This window comes from Chiloscyllium punctatum, chromosome 25 (genome assembly GCF_047496795.1).
Source record: "Chiloscyllium punctatum isolate Juve2018m chromosome 25, sChiPun1.3, whole genome shotgun sequence".
Taxonomy (NCBI): Eukaryota; Metazoa; Chordata; class Chondrichthyes; order Orectolobiformes; family Hemiscylliidae; genus Chiloscyllium; species Chiloscyllium punctatum.
Genome location: NC_092763.1, coordinates 74,161,547 through 74,180,969, shown reverse-complemented (window position 1 = coordinate 74,180,969; position 19,423 = coordinate 74,161,547). Strand labels below are relative to the sequence as shown.

The window sequence follows — 19,423 nt, the reverse complement described above, 5'->3', positions numbered from 1 at the left end:
AAATAAGGGGTAAATGAAGTGCACACTTTGATTGTGATGCTTGATGACAGGTGCCTGTTTGTGTGTTGTTAACACAGAGCCATGTCTGGCTGAAATATGTTATTTAAAAGCACAATGATATTTCCCATGAGTGTGGTTCGAATTTCCAATTTACTTTTTTTTTCACTTTTATTATTCAAAATTTCCCAAGCACGAATTATTCCTCTGACTGATTTAAGGGAAGGTTTCTCACGTGATATTTTCTCACAGTGAAGGATAGGCTTCAAAATAAAGTGATTGCGAAAAACAAGGAGATTTTTTTTTCAAAAATTAAAACCGCCATTGGATTGAAGCAGTGACATTCCTTGGAAAGCTGGAGAGCAGTTTATGGTTTCTTTTTAATCTCTAGAGCATCCAAATCCAGTAGTTATTTATCTGCAGTTTGGTCTTCTTATTGTACTGTAAAGCATGAAGGTAGAGACATGACTAATCTCCCTGGTTGTAGCTTTAATGGACTCGAGATTCATGAGCAGTATGGATCATTAGGAAACTGGTCAGCTGGATGTAGTTCCAGTTCATGTATTTTCCTCACGCTATTTGCCAACATAGGTGACAATAGAGAGGAAAGAGAACAAGAGTGTTATGAAATACCTGGTCACTTTACAAAACCACAACGAGACTGCAGGCTCCATATACAAAGATCATAGAATGGAGTAGTCACATACAAAAATATTTCCAATAAGACAAATGGAGTGCCAATTAGAGAACCAAAATATAGAGCGAAAGAATTGTATGTGGCCTCAAAGCTCTGTTCAGGTCAGCATAGTGGCTCAGCGGCCTCACAGCGCCAGGGACCTGGGTTCGATTCCAGCTTCAGGAGACTGTCTGTGTAGAATTTGCACATTCTCCCCATGTTTGCGTGAGTCTCTTCCAGGTGCCCCAGCTTCGTCCCACAATCCAAAGATGTGTAGATCAGGTGGATTGGCCATGCTAAGTTGCCCGTGATGTTAGGTGCATTAGTCAGAGGGCAATATGCCTGGGTGGGTTACTCTTCGGAGGGTCGGTGTGCACCTGTTGGGCCAAATGGCCTGTTTCCACACTGTAAGGAATCTGTTCACATCTGATGCAGTCTGTAATTGTTCCATATACTGCATTGTAGGAAGGACCGGTCTTGGAAGCATGTGTTGCAGTTTCACCAGTACAACCAGATTAGATTATTCAGAGAGATTACATAAACTAGGCTCACTGGTCGATAGGTTGGGGGGAGTTTTTAGAATTCTTTCTCATGTCATAGGCATCAACGACCAGGCCAACATTAATTCCTGTCCCTAATTGCCCTTGGCAAAATGGTCGGTCTGCGACAACCAGCAACAGTGAAAGAATGATGATATATTCCCAAGTTGGGATAGTGAGTAGTCTGGAGGGGGACTTGCAGCTGGTGGTGTCCCCATTGTATCTGAATGCTTATTGTTGTTGGTGGTGGTTTAATTTTTATTTGTGGTTGAGGGGTGGAGATGTTGGATTTTGAAAGGATTTCTTTTGATAGGTGGACAAGAACATTTTTCCACCAATGTGGAGGCACCTCTGACAAGGCTATATACACCTTAAAAGTAGTGCAAGGCCAATCAGGATTATAATTAGGAAAGCTCCCAACAATAGGCAGTGGATGCTTGCTCAAGTGATTATTTTAAATTTGAGGACAATTTGTTTTTACTAAACAAGGGTATAAAAGCATATAAAGCAATAGCAAATGGATGAAGTTAGGTTGCAGATCGGACAATTCCATCTGTTCCTATACTTTATTTTTATTCACTGTCCAGACTCGCATTTATTACCCATCCCTAATTCCCCAGATGACAGTTGAGAGTCAACCACATTGCTGTGGGTGTGGAGTTATATGTAGGCCAGATCAGGTAAAGATAGCAGGATCCTTTTGTAAAGTGAACCAGGTGGTCTCTTCTAACAATTGACAATGGTTATTGCTGGACTGTTAATTCTGAATGATTATTGAATTCAAATTCCACCACCTGCCTTGTTGGGATTTGAACCCAGGTCCCCAGAACATTACTTGGGTTCCCAGTTTAACAGTCCAGTGACAAACCCACCAGGCTGTCACCTCCCCTCTTATAATTCCTATTGCATCTTTACAAAACACGAGGTCTTAATGTCACGTAATAATAGATGGTGGTCAAGCATTTCTCTGTAGTGTACTAACTACCACAGCTCTGGCCCTGGACAATGTAATCCATCTTCTGCCAGAATCTCTAAACCATTCTGAGAGACTGCCCTCTCAGATGATCGAGATTTGAGTATGTTAATGTGATGCCAATTGCTAATACCCACTGTTTTGTCAGAACAGCTTTGCATAAAGTTGGAATATTTTAATCTGAGCTGGTTTTAAATGATTTTGAAAGTTTAAAGAATAAAATTATTTTGATGTTGCATTTTTGCCTGCAGTTTAACTATAATTTCAAGAAAATTTTTATAAAGCATGTTAACACTAATGCAGAAAAATATATAACTGGTGCTGATGTCCATGGACAGCACCTTAATAAAAACAAGCTGCAGTGCGCAATATTCATTGGCTTGCAATCCTCTTGACTCCACGTCAAGCATCTTTCGAACTGTGCTTATTCAAGACAAGACAACAGGCTAATGCAATGAAATGTTAGATGGGTAATGGGATCAGTGGGGGAGGCTCCTGAGAATGAACACATAACGTGTAGCTTGATATTAAGTTTAAGCAGTTTTGAAATGCCAAGTTCAGTTGCATACAATGAGGAATATTGAAAGGATGTTAAAAGCAAAGTAAGAGTTTGGAGTGGAAAGAACCAAAACAAAATGGGAAGGACGACGTCAGGCAGCTGCAAGATTAAGACATTGCAGGAAGAAGGCTAAAGAGGAATTAGCAAATGAGCTGGAGAGTGAATCACTGTGAAGAGTAAAAAACAAGAGAGGATAATTAGTAAAATGAAAAAATACTTTACTAAACCCATTATTCCATATCAAGACTCCTATCTATCTACTTAATCTTGAAATGAAATTGCGATAAGTTATATTTCTATCCTTAAAGGCTGTTGAGTGAAAGTTTAGAATATTTCTCAGACATGGACAAAGTAATATCATTGCCTCTTGACATTCAATAGCATTTCCATCCCTGAATCTTTCACTATCAGAGGCCTGGGAGTTACCATTGACCAGAATCTAGCCTGGACCAGCCATAAACATAGCGTCTATAAGAGAAGATCAGAGGATGACAATTCTACAGCAAATTACTCACCTTCTGTTCCCCCAAGTTCCAAGGCACAAGTCAGGACAGTGATAGAATACTCTCTGGTAGATGGTGACAGCATAGACAGAGGCCAATTGGCCTATTGTGTCGGTGCTGGTCAATAAACATCTGACTACAGTAATCAAATATTTTTCATCTTTTGTGCCATGGCCTTCAGGGTTACGGCAAATCTATTCATGTTCAGGTGAAAATTCCCCAAGAAATGGCCCCAGTGCCTCAGTAATCTAGAGCCCTCCCTCCTAGACCATCTATCCAACAATGCGTTCATCTGCTATTTCCTTCTATTTCTGTACCCAATACTTTATGACACTGGGAATAATCCTGAAATTACTACCTTTGCCGTCCTGCCTTTCGATTTCCTCTCTAAGTCCCAAAAATCTGTTTACAGCATTTCATTTCTCTTTCTTCCCATGTCATTGGTCAGTGTGGATGATGACCTCTGGCTATTCACCCTCTCCTTTCAGAACGCCTTGCAGCCATTCTGTGACGTGTTTGACCCTGGCACTGGGCAGGTAACACACTATCCTACACCCACAGAGGTTCTATCTATTCCCTTCATTAATGAATTCCCTCTCTCAATCATTCTTCCACACTTCTTCCTCTGGTCACCTCACTCCCCCAAGCAGATGGATCACCCACATTCCTGGCATTGGTTCTGTCTGACCTCCTCAGAGGAGCCATCACTCTCACTTCTCTCCAAGGCCCAAAGACAGATTGCAAGTGAGATGCACTCAGAGGGCAGCATTCCTTCAATCCCAGCCTGGGCCCCTTCTGTCTGGAGGTCACCCATTCCCTCCCTGCCTGCTCTTCCTTAAGCAGGAATATGAGCATCAACATGGAATGATTGAGCTGATCAGCCTGGTTCTGTGCCACTGTTTTAATTAATCATAGGTAACCCCTTAGAGTTAATGTTCTGAAGACTGCATGTAGTAAGATTACGTGAACACACTCTACAACCGGTTTGGGCTTTACTGTAGCTGATGAAGGTTTAGTAAAAGTGAAGCAGAAGAGCTTACCATAAACAAGGTGAATGTTAACACAATGACTAATCCTCAATGTACAAGATAGCCCCCATTGCCAAAGATTTAGTCTTATACTGACACACTTTTCGCCAAGATTACATATTACAGGGAATTCTTTTAAAAACAAATGTTGAAGACATACAATTAAGAAATAGCATTGAGATATCACAGAAACTATTCACTGACCTATTAACTAAAAACAATCATAATCCATTTAATTCAACCTGCCCTTGTATGTAATGATATTATAGTTGGATTATCTATTCACCTTTCTCGACAATGAACAGTGTAATTTACAATGAAACCCGAGACCAGTTTAGAACCATTTAGTCAAAAACTAAAAACCAAAGCCTGAAACGTTAAATTGTAGGATGGTTTGTCTACTCTGCATTGAGTTGATGATCAAGTATCTTATCATGAATTATTACCAGAAAAAGGAAATATCTTATTTCCTTTTCATAACTGGTTGTGTGATAGTATTTGCCTACAATACCAAATTAATCCAGCCTATCGAAATATGCCATATGGATGCATAGCCTGCATATGGGAATGGCATATGTTGTTCTGATCCTCACAGAGACTGATAACAATGAAAAAGGAATGCCAACTTGCAGTTGCTAGCTATACAGATGATCAGATGCAATTTTATTTCCTGAGCAGGAACTTTGCTGCGATTGACCACTTTTTGATTTGTGACCCTCAATCTCTTCCAGACCTAATGTACCGAGTCGAACTTGCAGGTGGCCTGGGAGCTATCCTGCTTTTAATCACTTGTCTAGTAACCATATACAAGTGCTACAACATTGAAATGATGTTGTTTTACCGGAGCCATTTTGGAAGTGATGAAACGGAAGATGGTAAGTCGACACACATTTTAATGATGTTTTGCCTCTGCTTTGATAGATGGCAATTACTATTCTTGGATGCAATGTTTTTTTTTTCTTCTGGAGTTTGGTTATTAGAGGCTATGGTTGTGATTTTATTTTTCTGCAAGCTCAAACCCTCCCAGGGCATTCAAGTAACCACTCTTCATCAGAAAATACAATTGAGTTAAAATGTTCCATTAAACAAAATAGATGGTTTCTTGCCAGGCTTCTGTATACCATATAGTACTTTAATTTAACAAAATGTCTAACCATATGCTGCTGTCATATTTTTCATAACACTAATCACACTTCAATCGCTTTCTGTTGTGTCATATTTTGTTGCACGACACCTCGATCAGCAACTCATTTATTTGGACAAGATAAGATTTTAAGTTATTTTTAAGGCCAGTTCTATTTGATTTGTTTTGTATGTCAAGTACTTTTGTTCCTCTTACACGTGGACACTGAAAGTGACCAACAGTTACAAAATCCAAAAAGTAAATGTGATTGCTGATCAGTGTAGATGTTTCGTGAGGTGATTCTGCTTTAAGGAGTGAAAGCTGTGAGGACATTTTGCTTTTATGTCTGCTTTTTAACATGTCCCCATCTGCAAATTATTACCTTATTCTTTTGACCCACATTTTTTATTATTGAAGAATTAGTCATGTTAATTGAAATAGTGATAAATTATGCTAGCTAATAAGAACGTCCCTTCGAATTGAAATGGGACACATAAACTCTATTATACAGTAGATGGCTTCTTAATGCAGTCAAATCATTTATTTACAGATATCCAGAGGATTTCTTGTGCTTCCCTGATTTTGAAAGTGGAGAATGATCTTGTTTCTTTGCTGATTTGTTCCACAGGCTTTCATTCGGAAAGGCAATAGTACCTGCAGTAACACTTCAATACTTTTTGATAATGCTAGCAGATTTCCCATGACATTGTTCACAGTGACTCAACGCTGCACACTGAAGTGTAATAAGAAAATAGGTGCAAAGGTTATAAAAATACTGTATGCATCCAAGAATTTGAATGTCTTCGTTAGTATGTTTAATGTATGACCTTCATTTACTTTGGATATCAGAAATGCTCTACAAGGACTGCTTGCCAAACAAGTCCAAATTCCTTTAAAAAAGAACAACTTAAACCTCATAGGGCTAAACTGGACATTCTTGTCTGAAGTGCTGAAGACATTGTTTTATCAGGTTAAGCTAAACAATAACGCAATCAAAATTCAGAGGCAGGCTCGCAGTCAGTGCATTAAACCATATGCTTTGGCACAAGTAACCAGTCCTGTTTCAGCAGGTCTCACTGAACAGTTGATTGAGGCAAAAAGATCATTCATTTTGGAAACTGAAATTAAATCAGCTAATATCAGAAAACAAAGAGGCAAACTAGCCTCTCATCATGTCAATTTTTGTTGAGTTTTTACATAAAACTGCACAGGCCTTCAAAAAAGTGTTTGTTTTGCATATAGTAACATCTTCAGCTGCCAGTCGACACGATTCTAGCACCACACAGCTGGTAACAATACACCTGCTTTTACCTGCCAGGGAATGTGAATAAGAGACCAAGCCAAAGTTCTGCTGCTGTTTATTATCAGGCTGTGCTATGGATTGTCGAGTCAAATCCTGCCAAAGCAGCCAGAGAATGACTTTTCTCCTCCAGAATCCCAACAACTTACAGTCGTTGAAGTTCAAATTGGTTTCTTAGTCTCGCTGTGGAATGTGTTTAGTCTTTGTGAGTGTCACGTGTTCAGACTGAGCTGCCAGCCTTTTATGAACAGGTGACTCAAATAAGTGTTCATGATCCTAGAAGTTTCTTTGTTGCTTAGGGTGAAATTTTCCACTCCTTTGCAGCACAACAGAATTTTTCTTTTTCATTCATTCGTGGCATGTGGGCATAACGGGCTGGGCCAGAATTTATTGCCTGTCCCTAGTTGCCGTTGAGAATGTGGTGATGAGCTTCCTTCTTGAACCCCTGCAGTCCATGTGATGTAAGTGGACCAAAATGCCCTTTAGAGAGGGAATTTCAGCATTTTGACCCAGGGACACTGAAAAAAAGGCGATATACTTCCAAGTAAGGATAGTGTGTGGCTTAATGAGGAACTGGCAGATGGTGATGTTAAGATGCATGTATTATTCTAGATGGTAGTTCGAGTAGAGGGTTTGGAAGGTGCTGCTGAGGAGAATTTTTGCAGTGCATCTTGTAGATGGTACATACTGCTGCTACTGAGATTCAGTGGTAAGGGCAGTGAATGTTAATGCATGTGGTGCCAATCAAGCAGCTGCTTTGTCCTGGATGGTGACAAGCTTCTTGAGTGTTGGGATGGGAATGGCACCCATCCAGGTAAGTTGGGAATATTCCATCACCCTCCTGACTTGTGCTTGGAGATGATGGACAGATTTTAGGGAGTCAGAAGATTAGGGAGACAGGATTCCTAGTCTCTGACCTGTTGTTCTCATATATATATATATGGCAAGTCCAGTTCCATTCTGATCAATAGTATCCCCCAGGATCTTGTTGGGGTGGGGTGGGGGTTCATGGAATTCAGAGATGGTAACACCATTGAATGTCAAGGGTCAGTGGTTAGTTGTTTGTTATTGGAGAAGGTCATTGCCTGGCTTTTGTGTGGCACGAGTGTTACTTACCAAGGCTAAGTTGGACATTGCATATATCATATGTACCATGGACTACATTTCAAGATTAATCTGCTACAGGTGGTTTAAGTCCAACATGATAGGTAAGAATTCTACCGGATGACAAATCCTATGTTGCTTCTGTTTTTATGATATTCTTTTCTTTAATGGGTATCAAAAGGTGGCTTTAACTAGTCAGTGGTTGGCACTGTTGCCTCATAGCTCCAGGGACTCAGGTTCAATTTCAGTCTGAGGTGACTGTCTGTGTAGATTTTGCACATTCTCCCCATGTCTATGTGGGTTTCCTCCAGGTGCTCCAGTTTCCTCCCACAATCCAAGGATGTGCAGGTCAGGTGGATTGGCCATGCTAAATTGCTAATAGTGGCCAGCTGTGCAGGTAAGGTGGGTGGGCCATGCTGAATTGCCACAAAGTGTCCAGGGAAATGCAGACAAGGTGGATTAGCCAGGGAAGTGTAGCTTTACATGGAAAGGACAGGGGGATGTATCAGGATGGGCTGCTCTTTGGAGAATCAGTGCAGACTGGACAGGCCGAATGGCTTCTATCTGCTCTGTAGGGATTCTATGACAGATGGATTAGCTATTTGACCATGACAGCTTCATCACATTTGTTTTTAAAAAAGAGATAAGCTGGAAAATATTGATGAGGAGCCAACCTGAAGATTGCAAGGAAGGATATAGGTTAAAAAATGATTGAACATTCTAGAGAGCAAAATGATTCCTGTGCTGTGCTGATCATGGGGTGCCTCAGAAATACAACTGGACAGAATTAAAGATGAAAGGAATTAAGGTCAGTTAGATATGTTAGTTCTTTAGGTGATCAGGATACAAACAGATTTTACTTAGAAAAATGAGTAGGTTGGGTGTGTTATGAAGCTGTAAGGGGTACTGTACCTTTAAGAGAGTTGTCGGACTCAGCAAGCACATGGAGTGCTGGAGAATTTACAATATAATATTTGGTCCAGCAGCTAGCAGTACCTGGGTTGCTATGAGACAAAAACAAATTCAAATTCGGCCAGACAATTTAAATAATGCCCCAAGATACTAAACCCCAATCAAGTTTGAATTTGGTATTTTGACAATTTTAAAACCAATGAAACGATCCGATGCTTTGGACTATAAGACCAGGATAAACTGAACAGTTGGAGGAGAACAGCCTAGCCAACAACACATGCAGTCTGCCCGCAGAATAGTTGTCTTAAAGGTACCTTTATCTATCAATGACCTGTGAAACAGAAAACCTGAGAACAAGAAAAGAAGACCGAGGAAGATACAAAGAGAAGATTCGACAGCTGGCTGGTTTTGAAATTTGAATGTTTTGGTCAACCTTAATCAGGGGTTTTATTGGACCAGTATTATATAGAAGGAAAAGTAAAACAATTGAGAAAGAATTGTAAAAAGTTGTTAGTTAATTATTCTCTATTAGATTTTTTTTTTAAAAGTTGTTAATTTTTACTTGAAAGAGTGACCTTTGGGATAGTTCTTGGCTTCTTCAATTTTAACATATTACAGCATGGGCTAAATCATATCTGTGTGGCAGGTTTAAATTAGCAGGGTGAGTTTACCCTGTGTTGTAACAGGTGGAGTTGCTGTCGTAGCAAGTAGAAACCAAAGGCAAAGTACAAGTATGAAAACCTAGGTTAGCTTTTCACATTCCATTTGACTTTCTGCTATTCATGCTTGAGTTCCAAAACCATTTGTTACTCGTTAGTACTGTCAATGTAATAACTGAGAAAGCAGGACTGGAAAGGAACATCAGTTATTGCTGAAAATCAAAATACAGCCAATCCTCCAGGTGTACATGAACTCGTCCCAATGTGGGACAACCAGTTCTGCAGATCCATCCCTGGCTCTGCTTCATTTTATTTGTTTTCCCTGTAACCAGAAATGCTCTTACACTCAGTGGAACTTTTTTATTTTCCCCATCGCCACATCACTATAGTATTCGCTCTTCCATCTATTAACCACCATCACTAACCACCACTAGGACTGGGTCTGTTTTAGAGATATTTCTAATCAATCTGCTCAGATGTGTTATGATACACTCCTGTAGCAGGTGAGACTTGAACCTGGGCCTCCCAACTTAGAGATAGGGGCACTAGCACTGTACCACAGGATCTCCTAGGTCTGTATTATATCTGGAAGTGTTATCACACACAGCTTTTTTCACACCACCAAATCACTGTTACTTTTTTTTATATATTAACTGTCACCTGGTTCTGCTTTATCCTTTCTAATTGACCTGTGCAGAGATACTGTTACATACAGAGTCATAGAGTCATAGAGATGTACAGCACAGAAACAGACCCTTCGGTCCAACCCGTCCATGCTGACCAGATATCCCAACCCAATCTAGTCCCACATGCCAGCACCAGGCCCATATCTATTTCCTATTCGTATACCCATCCAGGTGCCTTTTAAATGTTGCAGTTGTACCAGCCTCCACTACTTTATCTGGCAGCTCATTCCATACATGTCCCACTCCCTGCGTGAAAATGTTGCCCTTTAGATCTCTTTTATATCTTTCCCCTCTCACCCTAAACCTCTGCCCTCTAGTTCTGGACTCCCCCAACCCAGGGAAAAGACTTTGTCTATTTATCCTATCGATGTCCCTCATAATTTTATAAACCTCTATATGGTCACCCCTCAGCCTCCGACACTCCAGGGAAAACAGCCCCAGCCTATTCAGCCTCTCCCTATAGCTCAAATCTTCCAACCCTGGCAACATCCTTGTAAATGTTTTCTGACCTCTTTCAAGTTTCACAACATCTTTCCGAGAGGAAGGAGACCAGAATAGGTCTCCTGACTCAGAGGTAGGGACACTACCACTGTGCCACATGAGCCCTTTGGGTCTGCTTTCTTTTAAAAATAGCATATTTTTCTCATCAAATTAATCAGAAATGTTCTCACTCACCTCTAGTGCAGGTGGGACCTGGACCCAGACCTACGAATCCAGGGGTAGGGACACTATTACTGCACCACAAGAGGGTTCCAAATGTTTTCACATACCGCTGGAGCAGGTAGAACTTGCATCCAGGTCTCTTAGTTCAGGAGAAAGAACAATATCACTGTGCCACAAGATACTGGGACTGTTTTATAAAGGGCTCAGATGATGAGTTCTAGCTTATTACCAAGGGAACTCATACTCATCGAGTTCCAAAAGGAGATCAATTAGTAATTCCCCATGGGCCTTGTCAGTGTTATCACAGGCACCAATGTTAAATTTTAATGCTTTGACCTCACTCCATTCCTACTCGTGCCCCTCCAAGACAGTGATTTGGAAATGTGTGTAACCAGTACATACAGATAATCTTTCACTTGTCTCCAGTGACCCATGCCTTATTGCGTTGAGAACAGGTTCTTTTCAGTGCTTCAAACTGAGCTGAATTTCGGAAGATTTTCAGACAGCAATTTATTCATTTACTTCAGTTGATCCGTTCGCACTCAAAACTGCCAAGCAATTTCCACTCCATGTGGTGGAGAAAAGGAACTGTGCTCTTGATGAAGGCAGCTCAATACTATTGTAGCACTGACAGAAGTCTGGATGTCAACACTGAAGCCTGAATGTGGGACCTCTGATGAGCTTTGGTTTACTAATACAATTGAGCATTTGGAGCAGTGGCAAAATTGAATTTTCGCATCTATGGCGAAAGGAATAGTGTATATAAGTAGGGATGTGTTGCTGCAACTGTGTAAGACATTAGTAAGACGGTGTATAGAGTATTGATTGCAATTTTGGTGTCTGTACTTGAGAAGGGATGTAGTTGCATTGGAAGGCGCTCAGAGGAGATTTATTAGATTGATTCCAGAGAGGAGGGGTTTGCCTTAAGAAGAGAGATTGAATGATTTAGCGCTTTACTCTCTGGAGTTTAGGAGAATGAGAGGAGATCTAATTAAGATGTGAAAAGAGAAATGACAAATGAACATAGAGAGGAAATGTTCTCATATGGAGCAATCTAGAATGAGAGGTCAAAGTTTTACATAGAACATAGAACATCGAAAAGTACAGTACAGAACAGGCCCTTCGGCCCACAATGTTGTGCCAAGGATTATTCCTAATCTAAAATAAGATCACCTAACCTACGCGCCCCTCAATTCACTGCTATCCATGTGTATGTCCAGCACTCATTTAAATGTCCCCAATGACTCTGCTTCCACCACCACAGCTGGCATCGCATTCCATGCATTCACAACTCTCTGCGTAAAGAACCTACCTCTGACATCTCCTTGGTACCTTCCTCCTAATATTTTAAAACGATGACCCCCCCCCCCCCCCCCCCCCCCCCCCGCCGTGTCAGTCAATTCTGCCCTGGGGAAAAGTCTCTGGCTATTGACTGTATCCATTCCTCTCATTATCTCGTATGACTCGATCAGGTCACCTCTCTTCCTCCTTCTTTCCAGAGAGAAAAGTCCGAGATTAGTCAACCTCTCTTCATAAGACCTTTTGGGATAGGGGTTTGCAGATATAAAACAGAGATGTGGAGAGATGACCTCTCTCAAGGGGTCGTGAAACTGTGCAAATCACTACCTCAGAGTGCAGTGGATGATGGACCATTGAATAAGGAGAAGGGGCTAGACTGATGTTTAATTAGTAATTGGCTGTAGGGTTATGGAATGTGGGCAGGAAAGTGGAGTTGAGGCTGAGATGAGATCAGTCATGATAGTATTAAATGAATGAGCAATTTCAAAGGGGCTGAATTAGCTTCTCTTGCTCCTCGTTCTTATGCTCTTAAGTGAAATTCTTTGCAGAAGAGAGTGATGGAGTAGAAACTTCAGACTATCCTTTATTTTCATTGTCAACTTGATTCCCAATGGCAATATTTAGGAATACAGAAGAACCTTGGTTATCCAACTTTAATCTCCTCCAGATCTGTAAGCTCTCTGGGATATATAGGCTCCCCTAACTCTGGCATCTTGAGCATCCTTGATGAATTGCTCCAACATTAATGACTGTGCCTTCATTTGCTGAGGCTGTAAGCTCTAGAACATCCTTTCTACATCTCTCCATCTCGTTCCTCAATTCTCTCCTTTAAAATATTCCTTAAAACATACATGTTTGTCACAAGCTCTTGGTCATCTGTCCGAACATTTCCTTATGTGACATGGTGTTATATTTTGCTTCGCACCGCTCCTGGGAAGTGCCATGGGATGGTTATTATATTGTAATAACCATCTATGTTGTTGTTAGTAGCTGTCCAGTTTTACAACTGTGATTAAAAGGGCCGTTGATCGAAATAATCATGATTTTTTAGTTATATTGGCTTTGTGACATGAAGACCACCAACTTATACAAAACCAAAAATTGTTGGAAAAGCTCAGCAGGTCTGGCAGCATCTATGGAGAGAAATCAGAGGTAACATTTTGGGTTGAGTGACCATCCCTCAGAATTGAGACCACTATTTATTTTAGTTGTCTCTTTTCATTACAACCCAGACCACAATTCTGTAGCTGACTCTCCATTCCCCAATTTATTTATGTTCATGGTGACAACTCTAATTTGAAAGTTAAGTTGACCAGAAACTCACAAACACTGCCATAATGAGCTTGAAACTCTATCACAGCGACACCTACCTGGAGTTTCGAACAGTATTTAATCACTTTCAATATTAGTTTTGTCAATTTCTTTGATTTTTAGTAGTCTAATCACACCGCACTCTAAAGAAACTGCTTATCACTTGGTAATTGTTGTTTGCTTGAGTAATATAGAACTATTACAGGTTTTTGGTTGTTTGATTAATTTAACTCATTCATCCAGTTATAATGTACTTCATGTCATTTATGTCTTTGTTAAATGATTCCAAAGAAATTCATTCCATGTACTGATCATTCTATTGTGAAGAAAAATTCTTAGCATCAATCATAAATCCTCCATTCACCCATTTGAACCCACCAGAATTTATTGTTTCCCTTTCAAGCCTTTTAATCCGATAATTTATTGCTGTAGCTATTAGCAGATGAACACTGAATACAATAAGATAATGGTCCTTCATATGTGTTAATGCATTTTATTAGAGTATCCTGGTATTTCAGTTGAAATTAACATTAACTAGTGACTATTGCATTAACTATTGCAGACGATACGAAGATTGGTGGAGTTGTGGATAGTGAGGAGGGCTGTTGTCAGCTGCAAAGGGACTTAGATATGATGCAGAGCTGGGCTGAGGAGTGGCAGATGGAGTTCAACCCTGTCAAGTGTGAGGTTGTCCATTTTGGAAGGACAAATAAGAACACGGGATACAGGGTTAACGGTAGGGTTCTTAGTAAGGTGGAGAAGCAGAGGGATCTTGGGGTCTATGTTCATAGCTCTTTGAAAGTTGCCACTCAGGTGGATAGAGCTTGTAAGAAGACCTATGGCGTACTAGCATTCATTAGCAGAGGGATTGAATTCAAGAGTCGTGAGGTGATGTTGCAGCTGTACAGGACCTTGGTAAGGCCACATTTGGAGTACTGTGTGCAGTTCTGGTCGCCTCATTTTAGGAAAGATGTGGAAGCTTTGGAAAGGGTGCAGAGGAGATTTACCAGGATGTTGCCTGGAATGGAGAATAGGTCGTACAAGGATAGGTTGAGAGTGCTAGGCCTTTTCTCATTAGAACGGCGAAGGATGAGGGGTGACGCGATAGAGGTTTATAAGATGATCAGGGGAATAGACAGCATAGACAGTCAGAGACTTTTTCTCCGGGTACAACAGAGTGTTACAAGGGGACATAAATTTAAGGTGAAGGGTGGAAGGTATAAGGGGGATTTCAGGGGTAGGTTCTTTACCCAGAGAGTGGTGGGGGCATGGAATGCGCTGTCTGTGGGAGTGGCAGAGTCAGAATCATTGGTGACCTTTAAGCGGCAATTGAATAGGTACATGGGATAGGTGCTTAAGCTAGGACAAATGTTCGGCACAACATTGTGGGCCGAAGGGCCTGTTCTGTGCTGTATTGTTCTATGTTCTAGTAGGTTCTGCTAATACGGACAGAAATTTAGAAGTTGTGACTTATTTTGAATACTTGGCTGTGAGGTATCACCTCGGGCATTTCTTTCAAGATTTGCAAGCTCCTATATCACCATTCAAGGTCAGAAGTCACATGACACCAGGTTATAGTCCAAAAGGTTTATTTGAAAACACAAGCTTAATTGAAGCGCTTCCCTGCACTTCACCTGATGAAGGGACAGTGCTCCAAAAGCTTGTGATTTCAAATAAACATGTTGGATTATAACCTGGTGTCATGTAACTTCTCGGAGTTACTGAAGAAGGGCTTATGCCCGAAACGTCGATTCTCCTGTTCCTTGGATGCTGCCTGACCTGCTGTGCTTTTCCAGCAACACATTTTCAGTCATGTGACTTCTCACCTTGTTCACCCCAGTCCGACCCTGGCACCTCCATATCACATCACTATTCAGTCTCTGTACACTAACATTGGAGGCTTAATTTTTCAATCTGTTCAGGCAAGGGGTTAGTTGGGGCCAAAATAGTTAGAAGACCATCCAGGTTTCCTGGCTCCATTCCCAAGTTATGGAAAATGCAGGTTAGCAGTTTATAGGAAGGCCTTTGATTTGATTTGATTTATTGTTGTCACATATGTCTAGATACAGTGAAAAGTGGTGCCTTGTATGCTATACATGCAGATCACACCACACAAAATGCATCAGGGTAGCGACCAGATTGCAGAATACAGTGTTACAGCTGCAGAGAAGGTGCAGAGAGAGAGATCAATGCTAACATTTGAGAGGTCCATTCAAAAGTCTGATAACAGTGAAGAAAAAGCTATTCTTGAATCTGCTGTTCCACGTATTCAAGCTTCTATTTCTTCTGCTTGGCAGAAGAGGGTAGCAGAGAGTATAATCAGTGTGGGAGATATATTTGATTATGTTGATTGCTTTCCTGATTCAGCAGGAAGTATCAATGGAGTCACTGGATGGAAGGCTGGTTTGCATGGTGGATTGGTCTGTGTTCACCACTTTCTGTAGTTTCTTGTGATCTTGATCAGAGCAGTTGCCATACCACGCTGTGATGCACCCAGATAGGATGCTTTCTATGGTGCATTGGGGCATTAGCTGCTTTTGTGAAGGTTTTGTAAAAATAAAGTTATAGAGAGTCCTTCTGGAACCATGACCTAATCCAGAATGTCTCAGAGAAAAGGTGGCTGTCCCCTGCAGTGTTCATGGAAGATAGCTTGTTTATACCGTGGAGTTTACAATGGAAAGTAGACATTGAAATCATTGGATTGCTTTTAGTTTAGAGTTGATTTTTAGCCTAGAAATGCCAGATATTTAAAGTTTAAAGTTAAAGGAGACCTGACTGGGGTCAAAAGCAAGTATGGATTCTCCCATCGAAAGGAGAATAAGACAGTGCAGAGAAAGCAGTTACCTTGGGGTAAATATTTAACTTGTGAAACTCAAGGTGTAGAGGGTTTGGTTAGAAATTCATTGAACATCATTCCTTCACTGTCATTGGGTCAAGAAACTGGCACTCTCTTCCTAACATGGCTGTGGGTGCAACAGTTCAACAAACAGCTCACTACCACCCCCTCCAGGACAATTAGGGAAAGGCAAGTGATGGCCTATCTCGTGGTGCCTACATTCTATTGCTGTTTCTTTTTTGACAAGAAACCCCAATGCTGAGCTTCAAGTCATTAAATATCCCATTCCGATATTGAGATGCTTGTCATTGTCCAAGCCTATGTGACTGAGGGTCACATGCAATGTACGATTGATTGTTGCAGAGTTTCACTTACTTTGGTAGAAGCCACAGGGTTTTATTTTAGGCTAAGCATGCACAAACCCAAGCAATCAAAAAGAAACTGATTCTGAATCAAATCTGTCCAAAGTAAAGCACTCTCTTGACCTGATGCAGTGGACATAGTTGAACTGCCATGGGCTGTTGTTCACCTGCAATAATGATAGCATTTTGCTTAACACCAGTCATGTGTTTCAATCTATCACAGTTAAATTATTGCTGCTGTGCCTTCTAGATTTAACATTGAAAGAGTGTGCTGCTAGATTAAGAGAGTTTTGACTCTGTAGTCATTTTAACAGTATTTTGTTTCTTTTATCATTCCAGATAATAAAGAGTATGATGCATATCTGTCATATACCAAAATTGACCCTGCCTCACTCACCCAGGAAAACAGGGAAGAAGAGCAATTTGCTTTGGAAATACTGCCAGATGTCTTGGAGAAGCACTATGGTTACAAACTATTCATTCCTGACAGGGATCTAATGCCAAGTGGAAGTAAGCAAACAAAATCTATTGATATTTTGGGTGACCCTAATACAGTACCGGAAACTCTGCAGGTCACTTCACATGTTGGAATATAAAGGCACAATCTTTCTCCCCCTTCCGACCATCAAATGTATTATCAGATTGCATAGCTGGTTGAACACAAATTGATGCTTAATGAAGGGATGAAGGAAGAAGGGGGACATTGTCACACACTATCCTTGTTAACAGCATTATTTAAATTTAATTAGCTTTAGCTTTCAGAGTGGGCAAGAGCTTGACAGGAGTATTTATCATACGCCTTCAGATTAAAGTAAAGCACTTTAAGAAAATCGAAGGGTGATGCTATGTGTTTACCTCCTTAAGGCCCCTTGTGAGTGATTTACATCCAGGAGGTAAGATGAAGGTGGGACACAGCATTCCCTCTGAATCACCTCACCTCATAAGGTTTAACAAAACCAATTGATGCAAAACTTTCGACCATCACAGTTTGTAACTGGAAGAGATGTGAAATCAGTCTCCTAATTCCTATCCTACTCCAGAGCTGCATTTTCCATAAAGGAATATGCTTCACCTACTTTAAGGTGTCAGCAATGGGGAAGAAGACACACACGACGCTTATCTTCATTAGCCAGGACACAGAATGTAGAAGCGAGGAAGTCTTGTTACAACTGCAGCAGTGCTAAAAGGGGCACGCACCTTCTCAAGGCCAACTAGGACGGGCCATAAGTGTTGGCCCAGCAAGTGACACCCAGACCCATGAGTGAATAAATCAAAACACAGCAGCATATACCTGAGTTTGAGGCAGTGTTTGCTGACACCAACAACTGCAGGCAACATCGTATGCATGCTCATTGGGAACGCACAGTTCCAAGCACTGATGTCAAAATGGTGATTTTACAATGTGACATTTTACGCAAAAACATCATGACATGTGCAGAGGGAAGAATGTGTGGTTTTGAACCAGGCTTCAGTGGAGGGGACAGAGTCACAGGGAGACACCCTGGATCACATGGGAATTAGGCCCAGAAATCGGAGTGAGGGGGTGGGATCAACAAGGAGAGCCCAAGGCTTGGGAGGGGTGACCCAAAGTGGACCCAGGAGCTGGGAGGAACTCTCCCTCTCTGTCTGACTCCTGCACTTTTCCGTCTTATTCCCCCCCCCACCCTATTCCAATCACTCCATCTGACCCCGTCCCAATTTCTCCCTCCTCACCACTACAGCTGTATTCCTCCTGAAATCTGCACATGGGTGATTTAAAGCAATGCATAGGCCCCATGCATCAGTGTCAATAAATGCGGCAGGAACTAAAAACCAGTGCAGTAGTGATGACCATTAAACTATATCAGATTCTTGTAAAAGTCTCATCTGCTCTTTAGGAAGGAAATCTGCCATCCTTACCTAGTCGGGCCTACATATGGCTCCAGAACTTCAACAATGTGATTGATTCTGAACCACTCTCATATCTCGTCTGGTAAGATGTTAACCTACACCAACTTCTGCAAATCTCCAATAACTACCGCTTCCTTGTCTACTGGATTCTTTATCTGGGAGAATTTATTTCAGCATTTTAACTTTTTTTTTGCCTGGGTTAACTCACCTGCCTATTTCAATGCTCAGGTTGCAATATGGAACTGTTGAAGCAGTGTTCCAAATGGCAGGAGTTGCAACATGATGTGGAATCTGAATGTGTATGTGTAACACAGCACAGTCGCAAGACAAGATAAGACTTGCACATGTGCACCAGTAGCTGGCAAGAGAGAAAAAGGTCAACACAGTGAAAACAGAACAATCTGCCTGCTCTCAAACAGAGAAACCATGCCGGCCATGATGATCATTATATTTCTGCATGAGCTATATGACTGTGAGTGACACAAGAGAATCATCAGAGGGGACGCTTTGCTCTGTTGGAAGATGTCACTGGGCTTCCACTTTGGAAATGAGCCCCACTGTTCCAGACCTGTCATAAAAGTTGAAGTGTTTGAGATTCCTCAATTTACCTGATTTCCAGACTCAGGCTGATAGCAATCAGAGACCAGGTTTCTGCACTTAACTAGAATTATTATCATTACCTGTAATTAGACACTAGCAACAGGTAACCAGTTATAAACTATCAGCATTTAACACTACAAATTAATACACTGGTAATCTTAAGAAAGTTTCTTTTTACACACACTCACAAATGCACGCGGACACAAACACAGACATAGACACACACACAGACACAAACACAAAACATACATGCATTACCTGGTTTCACACATACATTGAAAATAGTTTTTAACTGCAGAGAACAGAGAAACAGCTCCCATATTGGTGGGGATTAAAACACTTCTCTATGTAGAGTATTCTTTGCCCTAAGCTATTCAGTTACCTGAGAACCAATCAACCAGGT

At 41.1% G+C, this 19,423-nt stretch overlaps 1 protein-coding gene across 2 annotated transcripts in view; it reads left to right on the top strand.

The window, feature by feature from the left end:
* Positions 1-19,423, top strand: part of il1rapl2 (interleukin 1 receptor accessory protein-like 2) — a 1,030,579-nt gene that overhangs the window by 986,376 nt on the left and 24,780 nt on the right. For both annotated transcript variants that reach the window (XM_072595577.1, XM_072595576.1), the window contains exons 9-10: positions 5,007-5,150; positions 16,870-17,040. In XM_072595577.1, the coding sequence (XP_072451678.1) occupies positions 5,007-5,150; positions 16,870-17,040 (315 nt within the window). The remainder of the gene's footprint in view (positions 1-5,006; positions 5,151-16,869; positions 17,041-19,423) is intronic.